This window comes from Eschrichtius robustus, chromosome 1 (genome assembly GCF_028021215.1).
Source record: "Eschrichtius robustus isolate mEscRob2 chromosome 1, mEscRob2.pri, whole genome shotgun sequence".
NCBI lineage: Eukaryota > Metazoa > Chordata > Mammalia > Artiodactyla > Eschrichtiidae > Eschrichtius > Eschrichtius robustus.
Genome location: NC_090824.1, coordinates 738,469 through 751,152, shown reverse-complemented (window position 1 = coordinate 751,152; position 12,684 = coordinate 738,469). Strand labels below are relative to the sequence as shown.

Sequence of the window (12,684 nt, the reverse complement as noted above, 5' to 3'; positions counted from 1 at the left end):
GAGAGTAAATGAAGCCTTCAAATGCGCTCTAGGGGCTTGGAATTTACGTGGAAGAAAAGGAGGTGGCACTGGCAGGGTGGCAGACACAGAGCAAGCCAGGGGGCCGGGAGGGTGAAGGAGCAGGAAGGGGGGTGGGAGCCCAGGCCTGGCCAGCACAAGTCTGGGGACCCCCGCTGGGGGATGGGGGCAGGGGAGTGCCGTCAACCAGAAGAGGAGAGGACCGTGTCACACTTGTGGCCCCCCCCGCCACCCCCCAAACGGCCATCCTGAGGGGACCACCGGCAGGCCCACCAGCCAGAGCGCTGGACTCCCCGCACACTGCTGTCTCATCTTTAACAGCTTTTCAAGGTCAAAGTCAGGGCCACAAATGCACCTGTTCAAGGTGTACAGTTCAATGGCTCTTAGTCTATTTACAGAGCTATGCAAACATCACCATAATCTAACTTTAGGACATTTTTATCCCTCAAAAAGAACCCCCCCAGGGGCTTCCCTGGTGGCGCAGTGGTTGAGAATCTGCCTGCCAATGCAGGGGACACGGGTTCGAGCCCTGGTCTGGGAAGATCCCACATGCCGCGGAGCAACTAGGCCCGTGAGCCACAGCTACTGAGCCTGCGCGTCTGGAGCCTGTGCTCCGCAACAAGAGAGGCCGCGATAGTGCGAGGCCCGCGCACCGCGATGAAGAGTGGCCCCCGCTTGCCGCAACTAGAGAAAGCCCTCGCACAGAAACGAAGACCCAACACAGCCATAAATAAATAAATAAATAAATTAAAAAAAAAAAAAAAAAAGAAAGCCCCCAATCCCCCAGTCACCACCCCCAGTCCCCGACACCCACGGATCTGCTCTCTGTCTGGATCTGCCTCATCTGGACGTTTGGGTCACGTTCCTCTAAAGGCGGCACGCCGCTCCACCGTGTGGGAGGCACCCACCCCTCGGGTGTGGGCGGGAGGGGCGGGGCTTCTGGGCCCGCCCACTCTCCTCCACCCGGGGGCGGGGCCAGGCCTGGACCCCTGGACGAGGTGCCCGCCCCTTCGCCCCAGGGGAGCGGGAGGAGCGAGAGGCGGGGACTGGAGCGCCGGGTCTCCAGAGCCCCGCCCGCCCGTACACCTGTGTCCGCGCCCCGACCGCCCCTGCGGCCCCCGCGGCTCCGGCTCCGGCTCGCGCCACGCTCAGGAGGCAGAGCGGGGCCCTGACCCGAGCGCCCGCACCTCCCTGCAGCCCCCCGGCTCCCCACCCCGCCTGAGCCAGGCCGGGGCAGGCCTCGCCGCGGGGCACGGCGGTGACCACGGACGGAGCTCCACCGCGCCACCTCGTGGGGCCGCCAGGGCGCGCAGCTTCATCCCTTCCAGCAACAAACGCTCCTTTTATGCTGAAACGGTACCTTTCAAAAACTGAAAGACATTTTAATGCAAGATTCTGATATTGAGGATCGCCCACCCACGAACACTGTCTCCAGGACCCTTCCAGCACTCCATGCAAACAGGGGCGACGGCCAGGCCACCCGCCATCGGGGAAAGCCTGCGCGGCACACGGAGGGAACAGCAGGAGAGGAGAGAGCTCAGAGGCCACCGCTCCTACGAGAGACCAGACGCCGCGGCTCCCACGAGAGCCTCGCAGGACCGCCTCACAAGGAAGGGTGCGGAGAACACGGAGCTGCTCCGGCTCAAACCATGAAAGCGGAAACGCAGGCCTGGCTGGAAGATAAACTCTCCCAAAGCAAAAGGTAAGTAAGTGGGGAACAGGAAAGGAGACCAGAAGACAGGTCAGCAGGGCAGCAGAGTGAACAAAGAAGACACGAAGGGAGAAGCCACAGTGACTCCAGAAGCCGGAGACGGGAGGCCACGGGGGAAGGGCCGCTGGGGACACCGCACGTGGACCTCTGAGCCTGAAGACAAACAGGAGGTGCTGCAGCTCGGAGAGCAACGCAGCCGTCCGTCCCTCACAGAGGGCCCAGAACCAGGGCATCCAACTGTTCCACAGGCACACGGGACGCAGGAAGACTACGGGCACCACTGTCCAAATGCTGCGGAGACCAATTTGCAACCTAGAATCCTGCCAGACTATCCCCAAAGCTTGGGCAGAAGGAAGACCACAGGAGGTCAGATGCTCAGAGGCGCCCTGTCTCAGAAGCCACGGGGGACGCGCTGTCACATAAGGACGAGGACACAGGGCCAGGAGCGTGGGTCCCGCAAGAAGAGGCGAAGGGAAAAGAGACACGAGGAGGCAGCGAGAACAGAGGCCAAGTGGAGGGGCCAGAAAGCCCCAGAAGGCCCTCTTCAGGAAGGCGCAATGGACAGAATTCCCGATGCACGCAAACGCCTGCAGGGCAGCCGAGAGCGCCCACCGTCCAGGCACAAGGAGAGAGCAGAGCACCGTGCTCTGGGAGAGGGCGAGGCTGGCGAGGAGGGGGCGAGGTCAGCAGCCCCGCGGGACACCGGCCTGGCTACAGCTGGCCAACCGCAGGAGGATGCTGAAGAGTCCTCCCCAGGGGCCGAGGGGGGACGGGCACCCAGCCGCCCAGCTCCTCAGTCTGTGGACGTCTCGTGTCCGTCCAGACGGTGAACCCAACAAGGTGCTCCCATTAAACACAAACACTAAGCTACTGGGACACAGAGCCCGACAGCAGAGGGAGGCTGACCGGGAGACAAGACGGGGTCCTCCAAGAGGTCCCCAAACCAAAGGATACGCGGGGTGCCTTCCGTCCGGCACACCAGGTAGAGGCAGGCCGCGATCACGTGGGCCATCTTCCGGCCACGGGTCAGGTGCTTGCTCACGGCCATCTTGAAGAAGTTGAAGGCTGTGTCCAGGCAGTGTTGGTTCAGCTGCAGCTGGTTCCCCAGATGATGGATCTGACGCCTCCCTAGGACACAACATGATACGTTACCGCGGGTTCCCAACTGTCCGTTAAATGACAACTTCGTTAAAAATAAAAGGGTCACACGACCGCCTCAGCCATTTAAGATGGAGAGTAAAGATTTACCCTTTTCCTTTTACATTTTTAAGTTCACTTTCTGCATGGGTTCCAGTAAAATTTTATGTATGGACACTGGATACAAATTTCCTATTATTTCACGTGCCGCGAGATGCTCTCCTCCAGGCTGGAGTGGCATCAGGTCCAGGCCCGGGGGCAAGGGCCCTTCTCAAGGGCCCTGAGCTCAGGGTGTCTGGAAAGGGCTCTGTGCAGGCCAGCCGGCCTGGCGCTGAACACCGTTAAACAACATGGCCTGCAAGTTCCACACACTCAACCTCAAACGCCGGCTCCCCGTGGCTGAGCTCCCCAGGCTCTACCTCCTGCTCCCATGGCCGGGGGTGGGTCACTCCCACCCAGCCTTCCCTAAGGCCCCCACGCCAGCCTCGGTGAGGCCACGTGCAGCACAGGCAGATTCGGGGAGGGAGGGGCGCGGGCCCTCGCACGGCCAGGATGTCAGCTGACCCGGGCCCCAGTCTGCGTCCACACCTCTTCCTGAAGCGAGGCCGTCTCAGAAGCTATGGGCCAAAAGGCAGCAGCAAGAGAGGAAGCAGACGTGCTGCCCACACGCCAGCGGGTCACGGTGGGCCATCCAGCACGCGGCCGCGCGTCGCCCTTGTGAGCCGGAGCGTCCACAGCTTCCTACGTCTCTGCTGCAGGCCCAGCCCATGCCCACCTCCATGTGCTGTGTTGGCACAGCGGGCAGACAGGTCCCAGCACAGACTCCAGTTCCACCCAGTGTCCTCGGCACCCGAGACCCTCTCTCCTCTGGCGAAGGCCGCCCTACACTGGGCCAGGGACCTCTGCTTCTCCCACAAAGAGCTAAGAGCCGATTCCGCTGCCCTCTTTGACAAGGACCATGGGCTCAGGGAAGCGAGGGCTGTGAGGTCTCCTCCAGCCTCGTCTGCTAACGGTCTGGGCCACACACCCCACACACGCCAACACTGACCGCCGGCCAAAGGTGGGCACCCAGGGAGCCAGCGCCCCGGGGAGCTGGCCACAGGCATGCAGGCTGGCAGCCAAGGGTCGGGCCTGACGACCATGGCATCAGGCAGTCAGCCCGTCCCATAAGCGTCCCTGCCCTTTGTGGCCCTGCTCCCTCGACCCCCAGCAAAGCTCGCCTGGAGCCCACACAGCTCTGAGGCCTCTGGTCAGGCTGAAGTGACGTGGGATCACACCGCGCCAGAGCCAAGGCCAGGGCACAGCCGACATACTGACCGTCTGGACAGAAAGACAGGAAGGGTGGGCACTGGCTCCCCGTCAGCACTGCATGCTCTCACGCCAGACACGCCAGACAGACAAACGCGGTCCACGCCACAGCCCAGCCAGCTCGGAGGTAAACGGGGCGGCCGATGGGAGACCTGCTAATGCCGGGGGCTCGCTCCCAACCAGCTCCTCGGTGCGCATTTGGGAACTCCCGCCACGGAAGGTGAGAGAGAGGTGCTCCCCAGAGGAGCTCACAGAGGCCAGGACCCAACCCGACCCCCCACACCACGGGCCAGGGCCCCCCAGCAGCTTGGGGGGCTTGAAGTCATTGCAGTACGTTATAACATCTTTACTGCAATATAACTCACATACTGTAAAACTTACCCACTTAAAATGTTTTCAGGTGAGTGGTTTAGTATGTTCCGAGTTGTGCGACCCTTACCACACTTCGGTACATTTTCATCACCCGAAAGGAAACCCTGTACCCACTGGCAGTTACTCCCCACCCCCCCACCAAATGAGTTTTTAATTCACGCAAGCTCAGCAAGCACGACTGGCAGACTGAACAAGTCACATGACTCAGGCGTGTGTGCAGCTTTTAAATGCACGAAGGTGTTATTAACAAATGCAAACTCATGTAAAACAGACTCCTGATTAACTAACCACAGCTTCCTCTCCTTGGAATAGTAAATGAATGCAAAAAAGCAATGCACTAGCACACAGGGTGTTCAAATTTTTGACATTTTGTAAAAATAAGGCCTGCTTCTCCCTTTGAGACGGTGGCCAAACAGCATCCTTCCAGGACTGTGGTGATGGCAGAGAGCACGAGAATGAACACAGAGCAGCGTGCGGGCAGGCAAGTGCCCCGGGAACATGTGGAAGGAGGGTCTAACCTGGCCCAGCTCAAGAAGCTAAGCCATGACACCACAGGGCTTCCCCCAGAAGCCTCCCTCAGGCCGGAAGGACCTTCACAGTGCCAGCCGGGCCTGTGCAGCTGGCCTGACTCACGGTGCACTAGCATGTCACACCCATCCCCACGCAGCGACACACTAGAAGCCACTCCCATGATCACATCCAGGGGCGCTCAGAAGCCAATGGGTGCCCCAGGTGGGCTATAGATGTAAAGAGTTCAGTTTAAGACCCACATTCGTATAAATGTGAACTAACAACTGAGAATCTGTAGAAAACGCCAACATGAAGAGAGAGAAACACCAAGCTCCACAAGCCAACTGCTAACAGAAGAGAGCTTTGCAAGCCGCATCATAACCTCAAAATACTAGAAAGATGTCAATTCATAGAAATGTATGAATAGGCTGTAATTAATAAGACACAGTCTGGGGCTTCCTTGGTGGCACAGTGGTTAAGAATCCGCCTACCAATGCAGGGGACACGGGTTCGAGCCCTGGTCTGGGAAGATCCCACATGCCGCGGAGCAACTAAGCCCGTGCGCCACAACTACTGAGCCTGTGCTCTAGAGCCCGCGAGCCACAACTACTGAGCCCGTGCACCACAACTACTGAAGCCTGGGCGCCTAGAGCCCGTGCTCTGCAACAAGAGAAGCCACTGCAGTGAGAAGCCCACGCACCGCAACGAAGAGTAGCCCCCGCTCGCCACAAACAGAGAAAGCCCATGTGCAGCAACGAAGATCCAACGCAGCCAAAAATACGTAAATAAAATAAATTTATAAATAAATCAATAAAAATAAAAAGAGAGCTAGGAGTTGGAAGAAGGGACCCTCCCAGAATGCAGCCCCAAAGGAGAAGGGCAGCGGCCAGGTGACAAACCACAGAGGGAGGCTCACTGCTGACATGGGCAGGCCTCTCCCTCCAGACAGGGAGCAGACTTTTAGGCAAGAAGGATTATTAGAAATAAAGAGGGCATGTGATAAGAACATACAAACACCACAGGAAGAAATAACAATCCTACACAGTGTGGAAATTAATAAGGGACAACCTCGCGTAAAACGGAGGCGGGACGCCCTGAAGGGGGCGCTCTCACACCAGGCCCTCCTTCCCAGCTTGCTTTGCGCTTCTGGGCAGGAAGAAGCTGGTGCGCTGCCCCGGGAAGAGGAAGGAAGATTTTCTCCCGGCCCAGCAACAGCCCAGCCAATGAGAAACCGCCACCACCCTCAACTCTCACTTTCCTCCAATGGAGACTGGAAAACCTTCAAAGCAGCCCCGCCCAACTTCCTCCCCACCCCCCACTCCATAAAGTAAGGCTCCTCTCCTTTGTTGCAGGACTTGCCTGTGGTTTGCCATAGCTTGCGGGTCCCGAAATGCAATTCCCCTGCCTCTCCCGAGTAAACTCATGTTGCTGGTAAGGTAACTGGCTGTTTTATTTGAAGGTGGGCAACAGTATGGACTTAATAACTTACCTTCAAAACATACAAAGTAAAACTTGACAGAACTAACAGGAAAGGGACAATGCTACCTGACAGAATTCCGAAGACTAAAATGGTGTGGGGATGAGGGCCTTAGCACAAAAGGCGCTGCTGCAGGAAGGATCTGCTGAGGGCCACTGGGAGCAGCAGGCAAGACTTCAAGGAGAAGCAGCGTATTGCACAGCCACTAAGTTCCTCCCTACAATCTTCCAGTAACGTGTGCACATTAACATCCCCCCTCCCCGGGGAGGTGGACTCAGTTTCCCTCCCCTGTCTTGAGTGCAGCTGGACTCAGTGACTTGCTTCTAAGGGACAGAGGATGGAAAAGAAACATGTGAGACATTTTGTGGAGGACCCTGGCAGTGATCTAGGCCAACATCACCTGTGACAAGTCATATGACTTGAGGTAGCCCTGCTATGGGGCAAAGAGAAAGGTGCCACGTCTCTGTGGGATCTCCCCCAGAATCCACAGCAAACTCAAACTGAGGGCCTTCTATAAAACACCCACCCAGGACTCTTCCAATGTGTCCAGGTTGGGAGAAACTGTCACAGATGGGAGGAGACTATGGAAGGTGAGGCCACATGCAGCCCGGGAGCCCTGATTGGACCCTGAAGCAGAGAGGGCACGAGTGGGCAGACCGGGACGGGGAGCCAGGTGTGCAGTGTCGTCAGCAGCCCTGTACCACGTGCCACACCTTCTCAGTGTGGGTCACTGTGCCGAGGTTATGGACCATGTCTATGTTAAAGGGAAAGCTGGGGACCGGAATGCTCAGGGTGCTATATCTGCGACTCTGCTGTAAGTCTGCAAGTCTGACACTATTTTAAATAAAAACTTTTTAAAAACCCCACAGAACTAAAAGGAGAAATAGCTATCTCTAGCACAACATGGTAAATCAACTATACTTCAACAACAACAACAACAAACAAACAAAAAAAGAAATAGCTATCTCAAAACTTGGAGGTTACAGCTAGACTAAAGCTTAGAGAAATGTACAGCTTAAATGCAAATATTAGAAAAAGAAAGCCTGAAAAACTGATGAAGTTTCCAACTTAAGAAGCCAAAAAAGAATAACGAACTACACAGAAGATGTGGAAGAAAGGGAATAATAAAGAACGGAACCCAATCAAATAGAAAGCAGACAGCAGAAGATCAACAAAGCCAAATTCACTCTTTGAAAAGAGTAACACAATTGCTAAATTGATAAATTCCTAGCAAGATCGATCAAGAAAAAAAGGGATAAAGCATAAATTACTAATGTCAGGAATAAAAGGAGAACATCACTAAAAATCTAGGAAACACATTAAAAGCATAAGAGAATATTATGAAAGACTACGACAACAAATCTGAATTTGAATTACTGCAACAGATATTAAATTGAGAAGCACATCTCACCAAAACTGACAAGAAGAAATAGAAAATCTAAGTGGTCCCAGTAAACTCCTATTTAAAATTGTCCTGTTAAAGAAATGTATCTGTAATTAAAATCTCCTTACAAGGAAAACTCAAAGCCCAGATGGTTTCGCTAGTAAATTCTTCCACACATTTAAAGAAAGTGGTAAATCACACATAGCTCTTACAGAGAACAAAAAAAGAACAATGCATCGAGACCCAGTGAGATTTATTCCAGAAATGAGGGGTGAGCTTCACATTCACAAAATCAATCAGTGTAATTAATTACAATAACAAAATAAACAGAAAAAATATATAATCATTTCAATAATACAAAGAAGCATGTGACAAAATGCTAACATCATTCTCAGTAACAAAGAAATACTGACCGCTTCCCATCACTGTCAGGAACCAGACAAGAACACCCAATCCCACCATTCTATTCAGCACCTCACTGCAGAGTGCAGCAACACACAGCAATAAAAATGTAACAAAGCCCTGAAAATAAATGACCACCATAAAGAGGGGAAAGGAAGAAGAAATAATGTCTAGTCCCAGACCACATGAGTGTTAATGAAGAAGGAGAGAATTTATAAACTACCAGATTTCATAAGTAAATGGAACAATTCTCCACAAATTGCTCTATAGATTCAATGCAATCCCAATCAAAAAACCGGCAAGTTTCCTTTTGGAAACCAACAAGCTGATTCTAACATTTATTTTGAAATGCAAAGGAGCTAGAATAGCCAAGACAATCTCGAAGAACAACAACAAAGCTGGAGAACTTACACTACCACGTTTTCACTGGAATGCGCAGTAATCAGGACAATGTAGTACTAGCTCAGGACAGACAGACAGACCAAGTGACAGCAGTTAGAGAGTGTGTCTGTGGTGTCTCACCAGAGTCTGGAATTGACTCCTCCGTCTATGGTCACTTTATTTATGGCAAATGGACCAATGCAATTGACTAGGAAAGAATGGTCTTTTTGATAAATGGTGTTGTAACAACTGGATGTCCACAGTGAAAAATGCAAACCTCGAGGGAGCGGATCAAGATGGTGGAGGAGTAGGACGCAGAGCTCACCTCCCACAGATGCATCAAAAATACATCTACAGGGGCTCCCCTGGTGGTCCAGTGGTTAAGACTCCACGCTTCCACTGCAGGGGGCACGGGTTCGATCCCTGGTCAGGGAACTGAGATCCCACATGCTGCGAGGCATGGCAAAAAATTTAAAAAAATAAAAAATACATCTACATGTGGAACTCTCACAGAACATCTACTGAATGCTGGCAGAAGACCTCAGACCTCCAAAAGGGCAAGAAAATCTCCACGTAACTGGGTAGGACAAAAGAAAAAAAAAAAAGAGAGAAAGGAATCAGGACAGGACCTATGCCCTGGGAGGGAGCTGTGAAAGAGGAAAGCTTTCCACACATGGGAAGTCCCCTCACTGGTGGGGAGATCTGTCAGGACAGAGGGGAGGGCAGAGCAGAGAGAGACCTGCACAGAGGGTCAGTGCCGACAGGCTCTCCACAGTCTGAGACGCCCGTCCACTGGGGCTGGTGGGGGCTGGGTGCTGAGGCTCGGGCTTTGGAGGTCAGACCCTGAGGAGAGGACTGGGGTTGGCTGCACGAAGACAGTCTGAGGGGGCTGGGGTGTGGTGCGCCACAAATGAGGGAGTCCAGGAAGAAGCCTGGGCCCGCCAGAGAGGCAGGGTGCCGCTGTGGGGGGCACGCGAGGAGAGGAGCAGGCCCACCATATGAGCTTCTTTCTCCACGCTCTCACGCGGCAGGGCACTGCCTGCAAGAGCTCCAGGGGCGGGCGCTACTCGCTGCTGCCATCTCAGACTTCAGAGGCAGTGCGGGCCAGCACTGCCGAGGGTCCTGTGAGCAGGTGCAGGTCACTGCCCCCACCTTCCCGGAGCGTGGGCAGCCCACCACTGCCAAGCGTCCCTCGACCTGGCGCCAACCACTGCCCCACCTCCCCGGAGTACGTGCAGCCAGCTGCCTCTGCCAGGGACCCATGACCGGAAGCCAACCGCTGCCCCGCCTCCCTGGGAGCATGCGCATGGGCCATGCACCTGCACGCCCCTATCAAGGGGATAAAGGCCAGCACAAGCTGAAGAAAGAGAGAGCAAGCATCCAAACCAAGAACAGCCCTCACGCCAAAAAAATATTAAACCCACACAACCTACACAGAGACGTTCTGGCATATAAACAGCCCTCCGAGACTACAGTAGATATTTGTTTCTCCTAAACTCACAAAGAGAAACATAAGCAAAATGAAGAGGCAGAGGAAGCACTCTCAGTTAAAAGACCAAGAGAATTCCCCTGAAGGAACAAACAATGAAACCTCTTCAGTCTAACAGACACCAAGTTCAAAAAGTCAGTAATGAAAATACTGAAAGAATTAAGAAAGGCTATTGACAGAAATGCAAATTACTGTAAAAAGGAACTAGAACTATAGAGAAGGGCGGAGAAAAATTAGAAAATGCATTTGCTGAGACAAAAGCTGAGCTAAAGGCAGAAGAGCAGAATGAATAATGCAGAAGAAAGAATAAGTGACCTGGAGGACAGAATAATGGAAATTACCCAATCAAATCAGCAGACAGAAAGCCAAATGAAAAAAATGAAAGCAATATAAGAGACATATGGGATAACAAAAAGCAGGCCAATCTACACATAATAGGGATTCCAGAAGGAGAAGAAAGAGAAAATGGGATTGAGAATGTGTTTGAAGAAATTACGGCTGAGAAATTCCCAAACCTAAAGCAGGAAACAGATATCCAGATACAGGAAGCATAGAGGGTCCCAAACAAGATGAACCCAAACAGACCTACACTAAGACATATTATAATTAAAATGACAAATGTTAAAGATAAAGAGAGGATTCTAAAGGCAGCAAGAGAAAAACAAAGAGTTAACTACAAGGGAACTCCCATAAGGCTATCAGCTGATTTCTCTGCAGAAACACTGCAGGTCAGAAGGGAGTGGTAAAATACATTCAAAGTCTTGAAAGAGAAAACTCTGCAACCTACTGTAGAATACTCTACCCAGCAAGATTATCATTTAGAATAGGAAAAATAATTTCTCAGACAAGCAAAAACGAAAAGAATACAGCAATTACTAAACCTATCCTGAAAGAAATATTGAAAGGTCATCTCTAAATATAAAGGAAACAAGAAGATATAGGAAGGAGGAAATCACAATTGGACAGTAAGTCACTTAAATTATCCAGTAAACAGATCAGAAAGAAAAAAAAAACCTATTTGTGAAAGCAATGATAAACACAAGGAACAGCAAAAGGATAAACATGAAGATGTAAAAAGGGACATCAAAATCATAAAATGTGGGGAAGGACAGTAAGAAAATGCAGATTCTTTTTCTTTTTTTTTTGGAATATGTTTAAGCCTATATGACTATCAGTCTAAAGCAAGCAGATATAAGAAGGCATTGACACACTTGAAAAACAGGGCAACTGCAAATCAAAAATATACAACAGATTCACGAAAACCAAAAAGAACACAAGCATAAAAGGAAATCATCAAACCACAAAAAGAAAAACAAAAAGAAACAAAAAAGAAACAAAGAATCAACTGCAAAACAAGGTCTGAAATGGCAATAAATACATATGTATCAATAATTACCTTAAATGTCAATAGACTGAATGCTCCAATCAAAAGACACAGAGTGGCAGACTGGATAAAAAAACAAGAGCCAGGCTTCCCTGGTGGCGGAGTGGTTGACAGTCCGTCTGCCAATGCAGGGGACACGGGTTCGAGCCCTGGTCTGGCAAGATCCCACATGCCGTGGAGCAACTAAGCCCGCGAGCCACAACCACTGAGCCCATGTGCCACAACTACTGAAGCCCACGTGCCTAGAGCCCATGCTCCACAGCAAGAGAAGCCACCGAAATGAGAAACTCATACACCGCAACAAAGAGTAGCCCCCGCTCACCACAACTAGAGAAAGCCCGCGCGCAGCAACAAAGACCCAACACAGCCAAAAATAAATAAATAAATATATTTTTTAAAAAAACAAGAGCCTATAACATGCTGCCTACAAGAGACCCACTTTAGGGCAAAGGACACACACAGATTGAAAGTGAGGGGATGATATTTCGTGCAAACTGAAATGACAAGAAAGCGGGAGTCACACTATTCGTATCAGACAAAATAGACTTTAAAACAAAGGCCAGGACTTCCCTGGTGGCGCAGTGGTTAAGAATCCGCCTGCCAATGCAGGGGAAGTAGGTTCAAGCCCTGGTCCGGGAAGATCCCACATGTTGCAGGGCAACTAGGCCCGTGAGCCACAACTACTGAGTAGCCCCCTCTCTCCACAACTAGAGAAAGCCCATGCACAGCAACTAAGACCTAATGCAGCCAAAAATAAATAAATTAATTAATAAAAACAAAACAAAACAAAAAAACAAAGGCCATAAGGAAAGATAAAGGACACTATATAATGATAAAAGGATCAATACAAGAAAAGGATTTTACACTCATCAACATATATGCACCTAATATAGGAGCACCCAAATACATAAAACAAATACTAACGGAGATAAAGACACACAAGGAGAGGAATACAATAATAGTAGAAGACTTTAACATCCTACTCACTCAATGGACAGATCTTCCAGACAGAGAATCAATAAGGCAACAGAGGTCCTAAATAATACAACAGTTAGACTTAATTGATACTTTCAGGACATTACATCCAAAAAAAAAGAGACCAGAATACACA

General features: G+C 51.4%; 1 protein-coding gene across 3 annotated transcripts in view; it reads right to left on the bottom strand.

The window, feature by feature from the left end:
- BRF1 (BRF1 RNA polymerase III transcription initiation factor subunit) overlaps positions 1 to 12,684 on the bottom strand; it is a 71,952-nt gene that overhangs the window by 42,547 nt on the left and 16,721 nt on the right. For 2 of the 3 annotated variants that reach the window (XM_068539393.1, XM_068539402.1), the window contains exon 3: positions 2,684 to 2,857. The exons of the other annotated variant lie outside the window; for it this stretch is intronic. In XM_068539393.1, the coding sequence (XP_068395494.1) occupies positions 2,684 to 2,857 (174 nt within the window). The remainder of the gene's footprint in view (positions 1 to 2,683; positions 2,858 to 12,684) is intronic. 3 annotated transcript variants of the gene reach the window in all.